Source organism: Sinocyclocheilus grahami, unplaced genomic scaffold (assembly GCF_001515645.1).
Source record: "Sinocyclocheilus grahami isolate Dianchi unplaced genomic scaffold, SAMN03320097.WGS_v1.1 scaffold356.1, whole genome shotgun sequence".
Lineage (NCBI taxonomy): Eukaryota > Metazoa > Chordata > Actinopteri > Cypriniformes > Cyprinidae > Sinocyclocheilus > Sinocyclocheilus grahami.
In genome coordinates this window covers 377,509-399,377 of record NW_015505535.1, presented here as the reverse complement: position 1 = coordinate 399,377, position 21,869 = coordinate 377,509, and the positions used below count along the sequence as shown (strand labels likewise).

At 37.7% G+C, this 21,869-nt stretch overlaps 2 protein-coding genes across 14 annotated transcripts in view; both read right to left on the bottom strand.

Moving 5' to 3' along the window:
- rab1bb (RAB1B, member RAS oncogene family b) overlaps positions 1 to 576 on the bottom strand; it is a 3,912-nt gene extending 3,336 nt beyond the window's left edge. The window contains exon 1 of the mRNA XM_016229693.1: positions 293 to 576. Coding sequence (XP_016085179.1) covers positions 293 to 306 — 14 coding nt within the window. The 5' untranslated portion in view covers positions 307 to 576. The remainder of the gene's footprint in view (positions 1 to 292) is intronic.
- Positions 577 to 1,683: 1,107 nt separating this feature from the next.
- Positions 1,684 to 21,869, bottom strand: part of ehbp1l1b (EH domain binding protein 1-like 1b) — a 28,667-nt gene continuing 8,481 nt past the window's right edge. Inside the window, exons 4-30 of one of the 13 annotated variants that reach the window (XM_016229679.1) lie at positions 21,182 to 21,235; positions 20,786 to 20,967; positions 19,914 to 20,053; positions 19,418 to 19,492; positions 17,863 to 18,129; positions 16,414 to 16,581; positions 16,018 to 16,173; positions 15,218 to 15,541; positions 14,699 to 14,758; positions 14,402 to 14,573; positions 13,186 to 13,884; positions 12,382 to 12,786; positions 11,656 to 12,081; positions 10,627 to 11,007; positions 9,570 to 10,295; positions 7,364 to 8,620; positions 5,937 to 6,177; positions 5,650 to 5,822; positions 5,041 to 5,089; positions 4,386 to 4,943; positions 4,230 to 4,299; positions 4,071 to 4,120; positions 3,242 to 3,362; positions 3,044 to 3,143; positions 2,903 to 2,976; positions 2,373 to 2,487; positions 1,684 to 2,290 (exon numbers count right to left, since the gene is read on the bottom strand). In XM_016229679.1, coding sequence (XP_016085165.1) covers positions 2,203 to 2,290; positions 2,373 to 2,487; positions 2,903 to 2,976; positions 3,044 to 3,143; positions 3,242 to 3,362; positions 4,071 to 4,120; positions 4,230 to 4,299; positions 4,386 to 4,943; positions 5,041 to 5,089; positions 5,650 to 5,822; positions 5,937 to 6,177; positions 7,364 to 8,620; positions 9,570 to 10,295; positions 10,627 to 11,007; positions 11,656 to 12,081; positions 12,382 to 12,786; positions 13,186 to 13,884; positions 14,402 to 14,573; positions 14,699 to 14,758; positions 15,218 to 15,541; positions 16,018 to 16,173; positions 16,414 to 16,581; positions 17,863 to 18,129; positions 19,418 to 19,492; positions 19,914 to 20,053; positions 20,786 to 20,967; positions 21,182 to 21,235 — 7,131 coding nt within the window. In that variant the 3' untranslated portion in view covers positions 1,684 to 2,202. The remainder of the gene's footprint in view (positions 2,291 to 2,372; positions 2,488 to 2,902; positions 2,977 to 3,043; positions 3,144 to 3,241; positions 3,363 to 4,070; positions 4,121 to 4,229; positions 4,300 to 4,385; positions 4,944 to 5,040; positions 5,090 to 5,649; positions 5,823 to 5,936; positions 6,178 to 7,363; positions 8,621 to 9,569; positions 10,296 to 10,626; positions 11,008 to 11,655; positions 12,082 to 12,381; positions 12,787 to 13,185; positions 13,885 to 14,401; positions 14,574 to 14,698; positions 14,759 to 15,217; positions 15,542 to 16,017; positions 16,174 to 16,413; positions 16,582 to 17,862; positions 18,130 to 19,417; positions 19,493 to 19,913; positions 20,054 to 20,785; positions 20,968 to 21,181; positions 21,236 to 21,869) is intronic. The other 12 variants (XM_016229680.1, XM_016229689.1, XM_016229684.1 and 9 more) reach the window with 12 other exon arrangements.

Sequence of the window (21,869 nt, the reverse complement as noted above, 5' to 3'; positions counted from 1 at the left end):
CACACACACACATATATATATATATATATATATATATATATATATATATATATATATATATATATATATGAATATACCTATCATACTTTTATTTACAGAGCAGCTATTGTGCAGTCTGCAACCATGACAAATGCTATCAGTTTCAACCGTAACACATTTCATACTATTTGCTATTTAATTATTACATAAATTGAACAGCAACTGCATTGGAAATTTGGTTGACCTGCCAATGAAAGGTTAAAGGAAGTTATGGGAGGTCATAAATGTTCATAGTTCTGTTCTCACGACTTACTATTCAGGGTTCATGATGTGACAGCAAAGGGATTGTTATTGTTTGTCCAGCTGGTAGAAGCGCTCTGGGCCGCCTACTGTTTACCGGCTGACCGCAAACTCTGAGCCAGTGTTTAGCCTGGAATAGTAGCAATAAAAAGAGGATCTCTGAGTTTTGATAAGTCTTTGTGGACCGTTTCCAGACTTCCTTGTAAAATCAACCCAGTCTGACTTTACGGCTCCTCTCTCCTCTCCTCTCTGGTTTTACAAGCCGCGCAGGTGCGGCAGTGACGGATGATGATGCGCCGCTATTCTGATCCACTTTCGCCGCCTAGTGGTGGGATCCATGCATATGTCATTTTGTGCATACGTTGCCAGGATTCAGAAAACATGTTAAATAAACGGTAATGTAATGTTGATTTTGTAGATGAGCTGATATATACACAGATAAAACGTCTGTCTGTGTGGTGTTTGCCCTGTAAGACAAACCGCCAAGGTGTTTATATGTGGTTCCTTGAGGTTTATGTGTGGCTTATATATAAAATATAAAATTTTTATTTACATTATAAGCTAATTAAATGTGTGTGCGTGTTTACTCCCCTCCCATGTTTTCGGCAGAAAAAAAAGCATAGATTAAACTGAAATTCAAACTGCATCAAACTTTATTGAATAAAACACCCTAAATCTTAAAATAGGAATGAATAACACATTTAAATATCAAAAAGAGTACAGATGGACAAAATACTTTTTGTATATCTATAAAACAATCCTTAAATTAAATTTTTATTTACATTATAAGCTAATTAAATGTGTGTGCGTGTTTACTCCCCTCCCATGTTTTCGGCAGAAAAAAAAGCATAGATTAAACTGAAATTCAAACTGCATCAAACTTTATTGAATAAAACACCCTAAATCTTAAAATAGGAATGAATAACCCATTTAAATATCAAAAAGAGTACAGATGGACAAAATACTTTTTGTATATCTATAAAACAATCCTTAAATATTTTTCATTTTGAATGAGCTTTTAAGGTTTAAAACAGAAAAATACAGAATGGCTTCATTTTATATAAAAAGCCCCTTTTCAAAAGGTATTACACCTCTAAAGGCACTGCAATGCAAAATAACTTTATGAATACATTCATTTAGAGACATTGTCTGATGAAACATCAGAGAATATAATTTGCAGATAAGACAACAGCCCAACAGAGACATTTTGGCATACCAGGAAGCAACACACTTAAATAAATAATGTAAAAACAGCAAACTTTGGTGCAAGTCTCTTTGTCTGTTCGATATACCTTAAAGACAGTCAAATCGTCTCAATCTTAAACATTACATTTCCCCCCCCAAAAAACATTACAAACATTACAAAGAAGAGAAAACCCTGCTTGCCTGCTCAGATTGTAAGAAATTGAGCAATGTTTTATTTGCTTCAGGAAAAAAAATCCTGACTAAGGTTGTGGGACAGAAGTCTCAATAAATATTGGATTTCTTGCAACCTACAGCAGTGTGCAGGATTCTTCCCTTTTCTTATTATTTCTTGTGTTCAGTTAAACTTTCTGCAACCATTCAGGTGTGTGAAGGCTGTTTGTTTATTGTCCAATAAAACAATAAAGACCTTCTTTCAGATTTTAAGATTTAAAGTAATATTGCTTAAAATACTAAACTCTCGACCAGTGAAACCTGGGAAAACCTTCAAAACATTGTGCAAACTTTCAATGAATAACTTGTCTGATCTAGACTGGACATGATTTATATCCCACTGAGATGTCGCTGAGATCTTTAAGATGTTGTGAGAAAGGGCTTCACGTTTAAGCCAAATGTCTTTGAAAGTTAAAACAAGGCACACTAATGTTCAGGTGTAGTCCAAGTCATTTAGGATCGTCTCTGGTGCAGTGAGCCACAGCTTTCATGAGAATTCAAGTTTCTTTATTGAAGAACACACTTTTCCTTATTGCTGTATTTTCTACGCCTTGCCTCCAGACCTCTCTCCAGTCTCTCATCCTCCTCCAAAGCCCTGCACATACAAAATACATTCAGTGCATGAGTATGTAAAGTCTCATTTCCAGTGCAACAAAACACATTGTGACTAGACTCACCCTCTCTCTTTTGCATCCATGTCTCTGACCAGCTCGTCCCGCTTGTTGACCAGTGACACCAGTTCCTGTAGCAGTAGCTGTTCTCTGTGCTGTTGGGCCTGAGTTTTCTGCCAGTCTGATGGATGAAATATGGATATTAGTGATATGATGTACAGTGATGAAATACTGCTTCAGCCATAGAGGAAATAGGTAGGTAAAAGTTAAAAGCATTAATAGACCAATATATGGGCCAAGCTGATGTTCTTTCTTCCACTTTGGCAAAATCCACATTAACATTGGTATTAATTACATTTGGAACCTGCAAACTTTTCACTTTTTTGTTGGTTTTAGGAGTACAATCTGAATTTACATGACAAATGAAAATATGGAATGTGTGGAATACAGATGCACAATATATCGGTAGCATACAGGCTGATATTAGATAACTGAATAATTAACTATGTTCATTATTTTTACATTTATATTACCTTGGCTGCTCAAGTTATGCTTTAAAAACACTACTTTAATAGTTAACAGATAACACAGCTTACCTTCAGTAGCCATCATCGTTCTGAGCTCTCGAGTTAGCAGCTCAAATCTTCTTTCTAAATCCTGCTCTTCTTGCCTGCAAGGATAACATCATGAATATTTATTGATGCGGCTGACATTGTGTCTTACATATCAATACATACAGCAGCTCCAGATGGTCTTGTCTCCTGATCAGAGCATTCTTCTTGTTGACCAGAGTGAACCATTCCTCAATCAGCTTCTCTTCTTCATCTTTATCACTTCCTGTTAAAGAAATAATATGGCATATCATGCTGTATTTCAAGAGTTCATTTGAAATCGGCTTCATTCTCTCCTTCCCTCTATATGAGTGTTTTTCTTACCCGTCTCCATGAGCTTTCGGAGTCTTTTCTCCACGACTGCAGCTCTGCTGTCTATGTGCTTCTGTTCGGTTTCCAGGGCCTGAAGTTCACTCAACACATACTGATTGGTGTCCTGCAGACACTGGCCAGGAAGTACCACAGGGAGACATACATAAAACCAGACAAGAGCAATACAGACAGAGAGAGGAAAAGCCAGCGAAAAAGAATGAAGATTGAGCGAAAGCGAGATGGATAGAGCCAGATACAGGGAATAAAAGACCAACATTGATAAGACAGAAGCAGACAATGACGTACCAAGATAATGGAGAGGAGAGGAAAGGACAGACTTGATTTAACTAAGATTTATGAAAACAAGGAAATTAAACATGGGATGGTAAGAGCTTGCGAGTCAGGGGCCGGATTCTGTAGTTCATAAGAATGTTTTTGCAATTCTGGAAATTCTGGATTCTGAATTCCTTTTTTTTCTTAAGCAGAAAATGACAGGCTTTGGTGTTATTTGACGGGTATAGGCAAAGTTTCATTGATGACATTGATGACAACATGAAATGTTTAGATATGTTTTTGGGAATACAAAATATTCATAACCTTAATCTTAAGTTAGAAAACAGGGGAAAAATAGCAGTTTTATTCTTAAGAATGTTTCACAAATCTGGCCCCAGAATGAGAGAATTATGATGATTATTGTAAACTCAGAAAGATATTTTCTAAATATTTGACGTGCAAATTGGCACATTTAGTTTTAATTTGTTTTCTTTGAGGTTTATCCAAAAGTTACACTTGATGAAAGACAAAACACTCCAATTGTCTCAAATACTGAGGGCATACTGACCATTGTCTCATTATCTGCTGATTTAACATCTTGGTTTGCTTCCTGAGGTTCTGCAAACACATTCAATGGCAAAAAAGTGTAAATCAGAGTGTAAAATTCCAAATCTTTCCAAACTCAATAATTTTTTGGGGATATTAGGAAGCTGTTGATGAAGGTTACCAGTTTCAGCACTTTCTCTGGCAGCTGTTGAGCCATTAGTTCCTTCAGCTGTCAGTTCACCTTTATCTGACTGTTGGAGGTTAGTAGAGAAAAGACAATTAGATCAAATATTAACACACATAAATGCAAGGGAAGGGTAAAGTTGATGTCTTTTACCTCCTTTGGCTGCTCCTTCGAATCGGTCTCATCCATGGATTCGCTCTTCTGTCGCGACCGCCGTTTCTTCACCAGATCCGCATCTCGTATGTGGCCAAATCCTGATCTGGAAGCCGCTGAGTTTGATCGTGGCGGGGCCACAGGAGTCTGCGCTCCTCCCTCTGTCTCCTTACTGCCCATCTCTTCCACCTTTCCTGCACGTTTAGTCCGAGGTGGAGGAACAAGAGCTCCGTTTGGCTTAGCCACACTGTCACTTCCCTCCTCTCCCAGTGAGTCCTTGCTGCTGCTGTCTCCTGACAGAGCTCCAGCTTGGAGCCTCTCTGCACAGAATTTGGCTGCTGCTTGTACATCCGGCCCTTGGCTTGGCCTGGCTACTGCATAGCTGGACTGACTGTTGTTCTGCTCTATCTGTAACACACTCAGCTCCTGCCCAGTGAAGTGTGCACGGATTTGGCACAAGTACGTCATGACAATCAAACGATCTGGCACAGAGAGAAGCACCATATCTGAGGGCTCCAGCAGACGAGAGATTCCCAGTGTTGCAAACCCATCAAAAGCCTAAAAGAGAAGCAAAAATGGGTAGCACAAATGATAAGGTTTGAGTTTATAGTTAAAAAATATCTTTATGTGGAACATCTGCTTAAACCAAACTTACAGTTTTGTTATTTTGCTTTATGTTGTGAGGCTCCAATGCATCAAAGTCACTGAAAAACAACAACTAAGTCAAAACACAATAACAAATATTTATTTTATGATTAATTCCAATTATTTCAGTAATAATTCTCATATTATGAACAATAATAGGCTATACATGTACAATACTGAAATTCTAAATGATGTTTAAATAAATGTATATGAATAAAATTATTTTATTTAATTAATTTTTTTGCAGTTATTGTAAGTTTATTTAGGTACCACAACATTGTATTGTAAAGTATGAACAATCATATTCTTTTTTTAAATACAATTTTGCTAAATATTACATTTAACAGTATAAAAAGATTTTAGGAGAGTGATGGGAAAGGTAAATTAAATAGAAAAAGGAGCAATTGAACATCCACAATTAAATATCTAATATCAACCAATTTTTGTAAATGAAAATATTATTAATTAAATGATATGGTACAGATAAAATGTGTATCACTGATTTGTTTGTACTTGAAGCAAATCATATTTTTTAGGCTTGTGCACATAAATTGAATCATACTAAGAAATAATGAGTTTGCTTTGAGCTAGGAATGAATGACATAAATCAGAAACTCACATTATCTCAGGGTGGAAGTGATGTAAGATGGCACAGAATGCCAGGCCGTTACGCCAAGAGGTGCTGAAGTTTGTGATTTTTACTCCCTTATAGTTTTTAGTGATCTCTTGACACCACTCCAGCAAGGACTGACTGGAGGTCACCAAACCAGGACTGGGCAGTGGACTGGCAAACTGGCAAGTGACAAATGGAAACACAAACAAAACAGTGTTAGACAGCATTTAGAAAAAGTGATAAACAGTCTACATTTTTACAGGTACTTTACATATAAGACAGATTCCACATACATCCCATCCAGGCACTGCTGAACCCTCTTTAATGGATTCATCCATTGTTTTTACTATTGCAAGGTCCATTGGTGGTGGAATTATTTTCTTTTTACTGCGCATTGGAGGCACAATCACATGGGATGAGTCTGCAGTGGTCTGGCCGTTAACCTGCATGCTGCCTGGGCTCCTAGATGGCATCTCGCTCCCTTTAACCTCTGGGGTTACATCAGAGGACTCCTTTTCCTGAGGATGACCAGACCTATCAAAAGGACAGAAACTGTTAGACATACTGACATGACTTACAAATTTTGCCCTGTTATTATAAATACACAATTTCTCATCATTAATTTAGTTTCACATGGTTTTGAATTTAAATGTCAAATTCAGTGTTAAAGTGAAAATGAAATTGTTCTGCTAGGGCTTCCCGTTCTGCAATGCTTAGGATTTTGGGTTGATTTGAGGTTAATGAAAAGACATGCAAATATTATTACACTACTGCTCAGAAGTTAGTAAGGCGTTACATATACATATAGATATGTAAGGTTTTAAAGAAATTAATACTTTTATTCAGCATTAGGATCCATTAAATTTATCAAAATTGACAGTAAACATTCATAATCGTATTCATTAAAAATAAATCATAAACAAATAAGTTTCCAGCAGCACAAATGTTTTTAGCATTGATAATAATAAGCAGTGTTGGGGGTAACGCATTACAAGTAACGCGAGTTACGTAATCAGATTACTTTTTTCAAGTAACTAGTAAAGTAACGCATTACTTTTTAATTTACAAGAGAATATCTGAGTTACTTTTTCAAATAAGTAACGCAAGTTACTTTTTTCCCCCCAATTTATTGATAGCTCTCCTGTCCCCATGTTGAGAGAAATCAGATGTTACTGTAGTTCCAAAATAAATATGAATATGCATTAATTGATCTCACTCACTCACAAAAAAAACAAAACAGATTCAGTATTCCTCAAAATGAATAAAAATAATGCAACTCAGAATATGACGCAGGAGTAATGGCTGCTAAAAACTCCGCTTTGCCATCACAGGAATAAATTACATTTTAAAATCAAACAAATTCAATCGTGATTTGACTTCTTTCAAAAACATTAAAAAAATCTTACCAACCCCCAACTTTTGAATGGTAGTGTAAATTGTGCACAGAGTTGTCAAATTTTAGGCATCAAACTTTAAAGCTGTAGATGACGTTCCAGACTTTAAAGGAACACTCCACTATTTTTGAAAATAGGCTCATTTTCCAACTCCCCTAGAGTTAAACAGTTGAGTTTTACCGTTTTTGAATCCATTCAGCCGATCCATGGGTCTGGCGGTAGCCCTTTTAGCTTAGCTTAGCATAGATAATTGAATCTGATTAGACCGTAATATAATATGGAAAAATACAATTGAATTTTAGACTTTACACTCCACTCAGACTTACAATTCATCAGGCACTGGAGATGGTGGTCTATCCTGCTCTATTTGAGCCTCTTCACTTCTATCAACACTTAATTCTGGTTCTTCCTTGTTCTCAGTTTCAGCTTCTGTTTCTGTGTTCTCTGTCTGGTTTGTGGGCTTAACAGCTGGTGTATCTTGGCACTCCCTTTCAGCTCCCATACATTCCAGCTTAATATTTTGTTCTTGTTTGTTTAACTGGACATTATCATCTAAAACAGCATTTCTAGCATTGGCTTCTCTGTGGCTATCATCTATCTTAATGCTCTCCAGTGGCACAGAGGGAGTCTGAGACTGACTGATGTCAAGCTTCTCATCTATCTGCTCAGGAGAAATCACTGACGGTGGAGGTCCGAGTGTTTTTGTAATTTCAGTATGATCTAAATATGGCCTCATCTCATCCACAGATGGTTTCATGCTAGACTTTAGTTGCATGGGAGGAGATGGAGGAAGTTCAAAATCAGACTCGCAGGGGATCAAACGTTTTTTAGTGCGTGGAGCAGGAGTTGATGGCTGTGTTGCCTCTTCTTCAGTCATCTGACGAATCTTTGCTAACAGAACGCTCTCCTCCGAGAGGTAATCATCCTTTAGACTGGAACTTTCTGTACTTTTTGAGGGCTCACTGTGTCTTTCGAGTTTAGGAGAAGGAAATGGCCACGGGACCACTGAGCTCCTTGGAGAAATGTCCTTCCCGGAAACAACATTCTCATCAACGTTTATATCTTTCGGTCTTTCTGTGGCTGCTACAATAATAATTTCTGATGCCTTGGTGATAACTGGGCTGCTCTCTTTTTCCATCTCAACTTTTGAAGTGTTGTTTATACACATGGTTATGGTATTGTCTCCCTCTAGTGGTGACAAGTTATTCTCACTTGTCTCTTTTGCACCATCTTTGCATATCTCAACAGTCTTTACAGCTGCTGTCTCTATAGTTACATGTGAAGGAGTGGTTCCTTGTTCATTGCATTGAGGAACCACATGCCTTTTAGCAGCTGCAGAGCTACTATTTTGATTGATGGCATCAGGGCCGACTTCCTGTAAAGGCACTGGGGGTGGTGACTGCATACACTTGTCTTGACATGGAGGGAGAACTTTGCTAGCAGGTTGGGAAATAGTTTCCGTTGGTGTAGTGTCTTTTAATATAGACCCAGATTCTGGTGGAAAGGCAGTCTGAGGCGATTGCGGTTTTTGTTTGGCTGTGAAATCTCTTGGTGATATTGGCGGTATTGAAGATTCCTCTGGTCTATGAGAAATGGGACACCAGAACATGAGATCAAAATGTTGCACCTTACCAACTGGGTTATTATAGCGTGCAAAGGTTTTTCAGTAAAAATGCAATCAAGTGAAAATGGCACAATCAGTTCCAGTACGGGGATACAAACAGCAGCATTAGCCCACAGTCACCGTGTTTTCTGCTAACTATTTTTGCAAGCTTGCAGCAGCATTTGCAAAATAGACAAACAAGCTGCGAAGCTGCTGTTTAGTCCTTTTTGAAAAACCACAGAGAGCCCAGAATTAATACAATAGGAACCAACACAATTTCTTTCATGCTCACAGTATATACACTCACTACCTCTCAAATATTTGGGTTTAAAGACGTCACTTATGGTCACAAGGTTGCATTTATTTGATCAAAAATGATTACAATTATTACAATTTAAAATAACTTAAATATATCTTTAAATGCAATTTATTACTGTGATGGGAAAGCTGAATTTTCAGCATCATTAACTCCAGTCTTCAGTGCCACATGACCCTTCAAAAACCAATCACATATGCTGATTTGGCGATCGAGAGACATTTAGTTTCTAACATCATAACTACCTTGACCCTTTCTTTTGACCAATTTAATGCATCCTTGCTGATTAAAAGTACTAATAAGTACTAATTGTCTTGACCTCAAACTTTTGAATGGTAGTGTGTCCCATCACTTAGAAGTCTAGTTGCCCTGTTGAAAAACCCAATATGCTGGTTGTTTTTCGACAGGGTGGCCATAGGAAACAGGACACATTAAATGCACTGCTTGATGTAAAATGGAGCCCTTGTCACAGACATATACAAATAACGTAATGCATCGGCTAGAATGTTCGAATGTCAGCCAGACAAAACATTGCCAAAATCATGCCATTCGTGTAAAGAGGGCCATAAAAATGAGAGGCAGTGCAGGCAGAGGTAATGTCCCATGCACTTACCCTCCATCCATATATAGCTCAGCAGACCACACTGTTCCTAAGTCTTCCTGACCCAGTTCAAATTCCAGCTCCTCCTGTGAACCCTCCGACTCCGCCATCGGCCTTAAATCTGCTGCTGTTATCTTGCCAGGCAGAAGTTCTTCATGTCCATTTCTTTTTGGGCTTTCGTGCATTTTTATTTCCTCAAAGTTTACCTTGGTCACCAGACCATCTGTTCCCACAGATCTGGTTTGCACCTCTTTCTTAGCAGTTATGTCTTCTTCTTCCTCCAGAGGTAAGCACGGCTCTTCATTCTTCTCTTCATTTGATAGCACACTCTCAGACTTCAATTCCACCATCATGCATTTGTCATTTGTTATTGGTGTCAGTATTTGGGTTTGCTCATTTGCTGCTTTCTGTTTAGAAGGGCTTCCTTTATCTTGGGTCTTGAAATTCATAGATCCGCTTTGAGTTTCTCTGGCTGCCAGTTTCAAACACTCTACCAGGCTCATGGCTACAGGCTCAGAGGTCTGAATATCTATCTGTAACTCGCCAGAAGGTAACAAATCCTGGATTACCGATTCCTGAGGCTCATCGTCAGTTGGATGCTCAATTTTAGTGTCAGAGAAGGCCTCGGGAGGGAGAATTTCAACCACAGATTCATCGTGATCATCCAAAATTGTGTCATCTTGAACATCTGTTTCTGTTGTGCTTGGCTGCTGTAGTATTGATGTCATGGTCTCATAACTAAAGGATGAGGACATTTATATGATTACATTACATCATCATAAAACAAATTCTTTCCATTCTCAAAAGGGCTCTTTTTGATATGACCTCCATTCGTAAAATGGCTCTTTTTGAATCACCAGCCAGTATTCAATCCAACTGGCAAGCTCCTCATTAAGGTAAGCTTCTCATCACTACAGGACACCATAAGTGTGGATGCAAAAGCTTCCTTGCAAATGCACAATCACACCTAATAACAACCTTTCAGTTTTTCAGGAAAACAAAATTATAGCCATGCAGATGCTGTGGCAAGAGAAGCTCTGTGCAAGCCTCAGAATCATCCCACACTTACCCTTTATACAGAACACCGAAAATCCCCCGTATGAAGCCTACAGATACTTCTTCCTGGTTAGAAACTGAGTCATGTTCCTGTATGCAGGTGTCCACGTTTCTGTCTGTTCCTATTTCAAGCTTAATGCCAAGTTCGGTTTCTGAACAGACACTGACAGTCTTCAGGTCTTCTTTAGGTCCAGCTTCAGTTGTCCAAATAGTCTCATTGCCAGTTTGCAGTGTCTTATCATCTGAATCTTCCTCTTTAGTGGTCTTCTTTTTATGGTCATCCCTCTGGCTTTCTTTGTTGGCATTTTTATTTAGTTTGTGATGGAAATTGGACAAGGTAAAGGAATCCTCTTGCTCCTTAGGCTTGGTTTCTGATGTTTCTTGTCCATGTTGGCTGCCATGGACCAAAAAGTGTAAGTGACAAAAATATTCTTTGAAGGTCAATGTTCTCTCGCTAACATCTCAACTCCCAGCAAGTAAAACAGATGCTTACTTTAAGTTCTAATAGAGATGCATTAGAAACTCAGGCAGAGTAAAAAAAAGTATTAAAATATTAAAAATATCAATATACACAATTGATCAAACATATGGGGTTGGTAAATTTTTTTAAAGAAGTCTCTTATGTTCACCAAGGCTGTATTTATTTGATCAAATACAGTAAAAACATTGTGAAATCCTTCAGAAATCATTCTAATCTGCTGATGTGGTGCTTTATAAACATTTCTTTTTGTTATCAATGTTGAAAACAGCTGCTTAATATTTTGTGGAAATCATGTGGATTTTTTGATGAATAGAAAGAACAGCATTTATTTGAAATATATTTTTTGTAACATCATAAATGTCTTTACTGTCTCTTTTGATAAATTTAATGCTTCCTTGCTGAATTAAAGTAATTCTTTCTTTCAAACAATCAGACAAAAAGTCTTACAGACCCCAACGTTTTGAACAGTGGTGTAGATATGGACAAACCCATGCAAGCCCAGATAGTCTGAAGTCCACACAAAAGTCCAAGCAGTGAGGTTAACAAACCTCATGCACTTACCCCCTATCCAGAACCTCTTTTTCTGGTATCAACTTGCCCATGCTAACACCTTCATCACTTTTTTCTTTTGTTTTCTCCTCTACCGCAGCCCATAACACACTCTCTTCCTCAAATGTGACCTTTTTCTTTAAATCACTTCCACCAGACTCTGTATCCAGAGACAGGCTGGGCGTCAGAGGGCAAATTTCCTCCAGATGCACTGAAGTTCTTTTGTCCTTTTCCGTTACAGCAACAGCAGGGGAGATCACAGGAAGTGGAGGCTTCATACGGACCGGTATACTGACTTTTACAGCTTCTTTTTTCTTCTCCTTGATAGTCTCAGCTTGTTGTGGTTTAAGGACAATGGAGTGTATCAGCTGTTGGGAATCTGGTTCATTTAAACTGATATTTTCAGCATCATTGACTTGGATAACGGCTTTTTCTTTGCTGTGAGGTAAGGAATAGGTTTTTCACATTTTACTTACCTTGTTTTGATCAAACATGCATTAACAAACCTTTATCCACATACATTTGCCTGCTAGAACGCTGGTATGAATATGAAACCAATGTTAGCACAAGTTTATATTAAAATCATCAAAGAATGACTTGTTAAAACTCTCTCTCTTATTGACACATGAGAGTGTACAAAACCCCCAAAAGACCACTTTAACACACTTAATTGTATGAGATGTGCAAGCATGCAAGCACTTGGTCATGGCTGAACATTTGAGACCAACTGGCTCTTACCCTGCTTCTAGAGATTTTTTTGAGGACATTTCAGCTTTATTTTCTTCTTTTGGCATCTTGCCAGATGTTTTGTGCTTATTTATTTCTTCATCCCTTGCTTCATCCTCCTGATCTTTTACTTTCTCTTCCAGAGAACTCCAGATTGGCACTTCTGCTTGGGCAAGTGAATGGATCTCCACACTCTTCTGCGTTAACACTGTGTCGTCTGACTCCTTCACAATCAGCTCTGGCTTTGCTGGTTGACTGACTGCTGGAGTTTGTTCTGAGATACATTTAAGGACTTTGGGCTCCAGGGGTTGGGGATGAATGGCAGGAAGCTCTTTGGGCAGATCTGATATTTGAGGGGCACCCCTTTTAAGGCTAATGCTTGGCCTTTCAAGTGGAGTGAAGGCCATTTCATTTTGACTGAGAGAATGACAGGGAAGAGAAGAATGAGACAGGAAGAAAATTGTTACAGATAAAGAAATGAAAATAATTTAGTATTTAGTAAAAACGTTAGGAAGTTCATCTACAGTTTTTCTGGAGAATAATGTTGATGATGTAATTCTACAGAAGTGCAATTTTGTGGTTGGGGAAGAAGATATAACCTATCTATTCATATCACTGAGGCAAGTTAGTATATTTAAAATGTGTTATCTAGAACTGTTCATGACGCCAAAGTGAGTTGTATGTGCCTAAGTATTCAAATGAACACCATTAGAAGACAGATAAGGGTTTACTGAAAGAGGAAGTGACCCAAAAGAGGAAAGTTCCAGTTTGCCACAGTTTGGGAGTGCAATAGTACCATGCGAGTAGCACACTCACCTTTCCTGGATAGTTAAACTCTTGTCCAGATGATCCTTATGGGACTGTTTCTCTCTCAAACTACTGTTGGATTTAGATGCAAGGACTTCTTCCACCCACACTTGGCCTTTTTCCCTGGGAAGATCTATAGGTTCTTGCTTTAGACGTGATGAGCTGGATAAAATGTTGGGGATATTGTGTTCTGTAGGGGTGACCACAGTTGAGGCAAATTTCTTGATTATCTTGTCCTCATCCGACTTGTTGAGGTCGGCACAAAGCAAAGCACCCTTCACGTTCTGTACGCTCGGTTCCTCTTTTGGAGAAACTTCCCCTGCTGATTCAATTTGTGTGTTTTTTGGTTGCTTTAGTAAGTCATCATCGGTTATTGAAAAGGTTTGAACCAGGCTAGAATGCATTGGCAGTTCAATGGCAATTTTGAGTGGTTCTTTCTCAGGGCATTTGCCAACAGTAACATCTTGAGAGGTTATGATCACTTTATCGAAATCGGTCACTTTAAAATCCGGCTCTTCCTCAGCCAGTGGTGGTTTCTCTGCAATAAAAACTAGATTTTTCTTCATATGAGTGGAAACTACTGATGAGGGAGCTGTTGTTGCTGGAGCTGAGAATGGGTGTGGAGGAGGGACATTCCCAGTGTCCAGTTCCTCAGATCTGGAAGCTTCCACAGACTGTACTCCAGATGACTTGCCAACAGGCCCAAGACTGGGGGACAAAGATACTTGGTGTCAAAGGTGGCAAAAAATGGGGTGAGATGCCAAAGCATGGCAGTATTTGGCAAGACTAGATGCAGCATTTCCTTAGAGAGAGCACTTTGTGCCACAGCGATGTTAGTGGCGAGAAAACAGGACAAACAAGATAGATGCAGAATTGAAGTGGTGAGGGAAAGCAATGAAGAGTTTAAACATTTGCACAGTGTAAACTGACAGCAGGTGTAGGCAAATGTCATGGTCTGTTTAAAATAGGCTTATCACAAGGTCGTGCATTTCCCTATTGTTATTAAGGCACTGTTTTTCTCATTAAAAGGGTTATATTTGGATTTGTGTCCATATGAATTCCAAAACACATTCATACAGAAACACACAAAGTACTAAATGCTGAATACACCTCTGCAAATCAGACTGCAGACTAGGTGATATTAAATTTTTAAAAGAAGTGGTTAAGATTGATGTTAGTGAATTATGCTTGATGCCAGAACAACTAATAATTTTTAAGTGCTCACTTTTTTACAGCCATGGCAGGTTTGAGCTCTTTTCTTTCAGTGCTGATGGTTTCAGGTTGATGGAGGGAGGAAGGAGATTGTTGATTAGCAATGCTAATGCTGCAGACAGTACGAGAAGGGCGATGCTGCTCTGTTTTGGGCTCTGAGTTCTTTAGTTCTTCAGCAAGTATATCTGTTGAACATAACAGCAAACTGAATTAAAATGAGTAAAAGCTAATCAGTGTTAATCTATTTTATTTTCAATCATTTTCAGGTCATTTACTTAATTAATGACACAAGTAAAGAATACTTATTCACCTTGTAGAAATGGGTTTGTTTGATCCTCCTCTGTAAGTGTGTTGAGCTCCCTGGGTATCTCTGAAAAACAGTTGATATACAATCATTTAAAATCATTTTTATTAACGTATAATGGGTTTGATTCAGTTTTGATTATTATTATTATTTTGATTATCTTTAAAGACAATTTTTCATTTGAAATGACATGAGTGACCGAGGCTGTCATAGAGTTTTATGCAAATAAGCAGCAGTATCTGGAGAGAGATTTTGGACCAATGAGAGTTCCCTGTGGGTGGGACTATCCAGCACGACATGACCGATGTAAATTAAAGCAAATAATAAAATATAGTCTAATATATAGTCTAACATAATCTAGTCAATTGTAGTGTTCGCTAGTTACAACACAACCGAACCTATTAATCATAGATGTGATTTAATCGCAAAATAAGTCTCCTAATACATCATAACTGTTAGACCTATCACCAATCAAACTAGTTCTTATTACTGCATCTTTTAATGCAAGCAATAGGCAGTTAATACCTGAGAAAGTAGAAGAAGATTGAGTTGAACAGCAGGGAGCAGCTTTGCAGGCATCAGTGGTTGACAGTGCAAGAGAAGGGGTAAAGGAAGAGACAGCTGCTGGGGTAAAAGAGGCAGGTAGGGGTTTGCTAATGGGGTAAGAGTCAGGGACAGAGGGAGATAGAGGTGGCTTGGGGAGTTGACTAGAAGTGCAAGATGTTTCGCACAGAGCTTCAAGATCTGGTCTGCTCAGCAAAGGAACAGGGGTCACAGATTCATTTAGAGGGACACTGAAGAAGGGAGATGTAGAAACATCCATCGTCTGTTCATTTAGCTGTGTAGATACTGTGAGGAAAAGATGGCGAAAAGACGCATGTATATATTTCAGAAACATATGTTATGTTTATATATTAAATATATTTACATATAAATTATATGAATATAAATATATACATGTAAATACTTTCTAAATATATACTGTATGTGTGCGTATTTATACACATAATAAATATACACAGTAGACACACATATATATTATGTAAACAAAAACTTTTACTTTGGATGCGATTAATCGCGATTAATCGTTTGACAGCACTAATATATATAAAAGAAATAAAACAGGCAATGTAAAAAAATTAATGCTGTCATTTTAAATTTTTATGATTTCTGACCAGTCTTTAGAAAGCGGGATTAAATATATTACATTTGTTTGAGTAATATGACATTTAAATTTAAATTTGATTAATATCTTGCATTTGTTAACTGTACTTTAGTACTGCTGCTTCTACTGTTTACGTGCAGTCTGGAGGATTTCTCAATACCTGGCACAGTGCCAGCAGATGGACGCTTAAGCGTGTCAGATAGAGAGAGGGAAGAAGTTTTGGGCTCGAGGAGGGGGACAGGAGTGGGGGATACAGGGCGAGCACCGGGGACAATCTTGGGCTTAAAAACATTGGTGCGAGGTGCTCCAAAAGAATCTGAGACAGAAGTGCAATGACACAAAAAAGGACGCAGACCACGTGAAAGAAGAAGATTAGTCAGAGATGCAGGAAAAGTGAGAACAAGAGAGACAGTGGCTGAGAGGAAATGAATCTGACTTCTCCAAAAGCAATCTTAAAGAGTTAAATCAGACTAACATACTGTTCCTATTAGAATTATAAGAAACAAACTTTGAATTGCATGTAATCTTTCAATGTTTAGGAATCATGAGTCTGTACCTTTCAGGAGCACAGTGGGAGGAGAGGGAGAGTGAGAGTGAGAGAGGAAGGGATTGGAAGGAGAGGAAGGAGAAGCCCGAGGGAGTTTGAGCAGAGGATAGTCAGAGGTCACGGGACCCTCCAGAGGGGCCTCAGAGCCTGACAGTCTTCTTTGAAAGGACACAGGAGCTGGACACAATCACAGAAGGAAAAATAGACAGAGAAACTATACAAGAAGTCCAGGCTTTGTTGAGAAATACACAGATGCATAAGCACTTTAACAATGGTAATTGTTAAATGGAGTGAGGTTTGTAAAAGAATATTTGCATGGACCTTCTGTGAAAAAACTCATCCATGTGGATGGCAATGAATTCCCACCGCAGCTAAATATAACTGTCGCTCTTCATCGACCTTCTTAAATGTGGTTGTCACTCTTCAAATTTTGCAAAGTGTATGTGTCCATAGTGATTTTCAGTTCTCAATTTTCTGAAAGAATTTATTTTACGCCACACACCCACATAACAGCCCTAGAGCACTTCATATGATCAAAGAGATTTTCAAAACAACATTTTGGCCAATTCCTCCATGTAAACACAGAGGTGATGACTCAGATGGGAATGAAATCAGAACCACGTCCCTTGTGTTTGTCAAAAAACAGTAGGTCATTTAGCCAAAAATTTGCTACTGGGTGGAGAGAGAAAAATACAGATAAAATAGCTAGCACCAGTAAATGTGGATATGACATCACTTCCATCAAGTGACATCACATTTCAAGTGAAACAATTACCATTTGGGTAGGGCTTTAAAGAAAAATAAGACTAACAACATGCTAAAGTCATTAAAAAACACTACCTTTCAAAAGTTTGGGGTCAATAAGAATTTTTTTAACGTTTCTGAAATACGTCTCAAGTCTATGCTCACCAATACTGCATTTACCGGTATTTGATCAAAATACCATGAAAATTCTGAAATATTGTTACAATTTAAAATAACTGTTTTGTATTTGCATATTTTGAATAAAATGTAATTTATTCATGTGATGGCATTCTAATTTGCTGATTTGCTGCTCAAGAAACATTTCTTATTAATACTGAAAACAGCTGTGCTGCTAATATTTTTTAAAGAACTGTGATACAGAATTCGTTGATGAATAGAAAATAAAGCATTTATTTGAAATATAGATATTTTGTAACATTATAAAAGTCTTTCCTATTACTTTTGATCAATTTAATGCATCTTGCTGAATAAAAGAATTAATTTCTTTGAAAAAATCTCACTGACCATAAACCTTTTAATGGTAGTGTAGCTGAGATTGTGATTTTATTAGAAAAGAGGAACTTAAACCTCTATTTGAAGGCTGTGTACACTGTTGCCATAGAAGCAGTATAACCGTTTATACAAATAACTGTAGTCAAGTAGGAATGCCAACTAGATACCAATGGTACAGCGACTTGCTGACTTCTGTAATACCTGAGCCAGGGGACGGCTGGAAGATTTTGGGCAATGCTGGAGGGAGCAAACCAGAAGCATTTTGATCTGTGTGGGAGTCAGGTGGGGCCTGTGGCTGGGAAATGGGTGGTGGACGTGCTGGTCTGGAGCGGGCGGGTGAGGGCATGGTGCGAGGGGTTGGACTGGGTGGGGTGGGTAAAGGTGGACGTGATGTCAGGTCAGGGTTATGAACAGTGCCAGGCACTGGGCGTGAGAGGACACCACCAGCAGGCCTGTCCTTACCACTGACTGAGGTTATGATGGTGAAAAATGGTGGGAGAAGGACAGCAAAAGAAAGAAAGAGCAGAGGGAAAGGGATGAAGCAAAAGAGAAAGACAGAAGAGAGAGAAAGGTCAGGAATGTATCATGAAGGATGAGGTTACAGCTTCATAAAAGACATTTAAAGGGTTATTTCACCCCTCAAAAAAATCATTATTTTCTCACCCTCATGTTATTCCAAACTTGTATGCTGTTCATTTTCTGTGTAACACTAAAGGTGAAATCAGTCAAAAAAGTGGTGCTGTGCTGTTTAATATTTTTTTGTGGAATTTGTGATACATTTTTTCAATTGAATGCACCTTTGCTGAATAAAATTATAAATTTCTTTTAAAAAATCTACACGGTACACTCTTAAAAATAAAGGTGCTTCACGATCCCATAGAAGAACCTTTTTGTCTAAATGGTTCCATAAAGAACCTTTAACATCTGAAGAACCTTTCTGTTTGACAAAAGGTTCTTTGTGGCGAAAGAAGGTTCTTCAGATTACAAAAAGGTAAGAAAGAGATGGTTCTTTAAAGAACCTTTGACTGAATGGATCTTTGTGGAACCAAAAACGGTTCTTCTATGGCATCGCTTGAAGAACCTTTTGAAGCACCTTTATTTTTAAGAGTGTAGTGTACATTAATTTCTTTAGTTTTGAGAATGTGAATGTAAAGCCTGAAGTATTATTTTGCCACCATTTAAGTAATGCAAATTGTCTTTCCAGTTACATTTTTGGTAATAATTATGCATTGTTCTAAAATAATCGAATTAAATCGAATCGAAACCCAATTTAAGATTTTACATGAATTCAAGAATCGTAACTGAATTGTTGTCAGAACTGAACTATTTACACCCCTACTGGCCACTATGTTTTGTTAGGAAAAGTTATATGAAAACGTTTTAAAATTCCATTTGTGTTCCAGGAAAAAAAGACAAGTGGTTTGTAAAAATAACATAATTTTTGGAGGGGTGTGCTACTCCCTTTAAATTATAATTAAATAGTTCAATGAAATTCATGATGAAATAATGCGAGTCAAAGCAATGCAGGAACAAAGGAAGAATGTGATAATCATATGCAACAAAACCACATAAGTGAAAGTTCATCATCCTGAAACATTTTAGTAAGATGTTATTTAATGGAAATAATTAATTGGACGTGGATTCATAAGAAGTTCAATTTAAAGGAAAAAGATATGAAAATGATCAGTGATGTGATTAAAATGAAAAGACTGTAAAGAAGGAATATGCAAAGAACACAGGTAAAGGTTGCTGTTACCTATTGCTGAAGGGCTCTTTAGAGATGCAGATCTCTTTTCTTGGGAGTGTGTTGGTCGAAGAGGAAGATGGGGTGCTAACAGTGAGAGAAAGAGAGAAGAAGTAGTAGTTGTAGCATGTGAGGAAGTAAGGGTTACTATAGTTAGAGAAAATAAACATGCATCATTAGTGATTCGTGCAAGTCCTGTGTAAGTGGACAGAGGAATAAGGATGCAAGATAAAGAATACAGTAATGTGTTTTATCTATACAGTGGGCTCATAAAGTCTGAGACCACTAGTGAATATGCATTTACAGTACTATTTAGCATTTGTATAATGCTTTACAATTTACAAGTTTTCATTCCAAATGATCAGCATGACACTAGTGCAGAATCTAAAATATTTACTCTTCATTAATGTTTTGGATTTCTCAGATTACTAAAACTTTATTTCCAAGGATAAATTAGACGTTGAATCCCAGATTTTCTCATGAACAACATTGATTGTTTTTTTAATACCTGGTACTGCAGTACTGAGATTAACACCGGTACTACATCTTTTATCCTCTTCTTCATCACTCTCATTAAAGTCATCTAGGTTCCCAATATCCGTTGGCTTTACACTCATCAGACTGGCAAGACTTTGCATGTCCTCGTCCCTATGGAGGAAAATAATTGGTCAAGAGGTACAGGTTCATGGCTTCATTGAAAATGCTGTGAAAACTTTACTGTGTGAGTAATGTATGTGTCTTCATTCCCAGTCAGTCAGCCATTGTATAGCTTGCCAGACTGTGATATGCTTTCCATTTTCATGCCTAGGAGACACCTAAATGTCTGAGATTGAGACTTCTTTCACTTTATTCTAACCCTGTGTGTTTATTTCTGGATGATAAGTGGTATTGTATCAACCATTATGGGCTGTTTGTTTTATCTAAATCAATACATGTATAGTTTTAGAGGCCCAGGAACAGGTTATTTGATAGATGTTCTAATGGAGATTAGACACAAAATTCTATTGCATTACTTTATGCTAATGCTCTACAATTACGCTCAAAGCTCAAATGGCATTATTTTAGATGCTCAGGCTGTGATTTGAGAGTTTGCTGTATTGTTTTGGAAAATTCTGCTCTGCTTCTTGACCTGCATATGTCAGGGAAGAAACCCTCCCCAGTGTTGAACAGCAAACCCCTGACTGGGCAGGCAGCCACTTGTCTTTTTAGATTCAAAATGCACTTTGCACTCCAAATATTTGTAACTGAAATCAAGTTTAGGTGCAGTCACAAAATTAAGCTTGCTGTGGTCACATTAACAAATGACTCAATCTAGATAATTAAACACCACATGAAAAGTGCTATAACTTCTTGAAAAAGAGCTCCATGTGGATGACTCACGTAGCTTTCCCCTCCTTGAGGAACACACAGGATAAGGAGAGCTTCAGCGTGGCCTCCACCACCTTAACCGACAGAGGCTTCATTTTGAGCATCAGGTCCGTCTGTGAGTGTGTGGCACTGGCAAACTTCTTCATGTTCAAGTCCACAGACGCCAGAACTTTCCGACTGCCCTTTGCTGTCTCCTGTAGAACATCAGAGAAGGTCAATGCAGTTTCATTTAACTAGTAGAATAAACATACTGTACTCTTTTCTTTCAACACATTGTGTTTTTTGTTTCATTTTTACAGTAAAATAATAATAATTTCAAATAATTTAAAGAATTGTTTTACATAAATCATATATGTATTATTAATAAAAACATTCAAAGAAATTTCACCTGAATTTGAATAAACTCACATTCTCAATGAAAAATGTCCACTCTTTGTCTTCAAACTCATCTGCATGTGGGTCCTGTCAAACAAAACCATGATTAAAATGTACTGACAAAAATTATTACGGTGGCCGAGAAGTGCAGAACAAATCACAATTCTGAAAACAAAATAACTAATTACAAACGCAATTAAAAGTGGCTGTAGAACATCAGTTCCAGTGGTGCAGCTGGATAAGCGCTTGCCCTTGGCTTTTTGACGCGATCGACCCGGGTTCAATCCCACCTTTTGCCGAACTTTTTTTCCCTCCCTTTTTAAATCTCGTATCACATCGTAAAGGCATTTATTTTCAATAAAAATTAAGGCAATAATCAAAAGGTTGAAAATAAAGTATCGGGTAGGGTTAGGGAAGGTGTAGGGAGGGCTTTATTGTACCAATAAGGTGGCATCCATTTAATAATTTAAATTTTAATTATAATTTACACTTACACAATACGTTATTATTGCATACTGTTTTATAATGTACTACAATACTGAAGTGCAGATAATTGCCACTATTTGCAACAAGTAGTATACTTGATAGTAGAAATCCTGCTATTTTAACATAGTGTAACTAGGTATTTGCACTTAGTGTAAATAGCATATTGCTAAAAATACTGCTATTTTCACTTAGTGTAAATAGAATCCATTGCTAATACGAGATTTGAAAAGGGAGG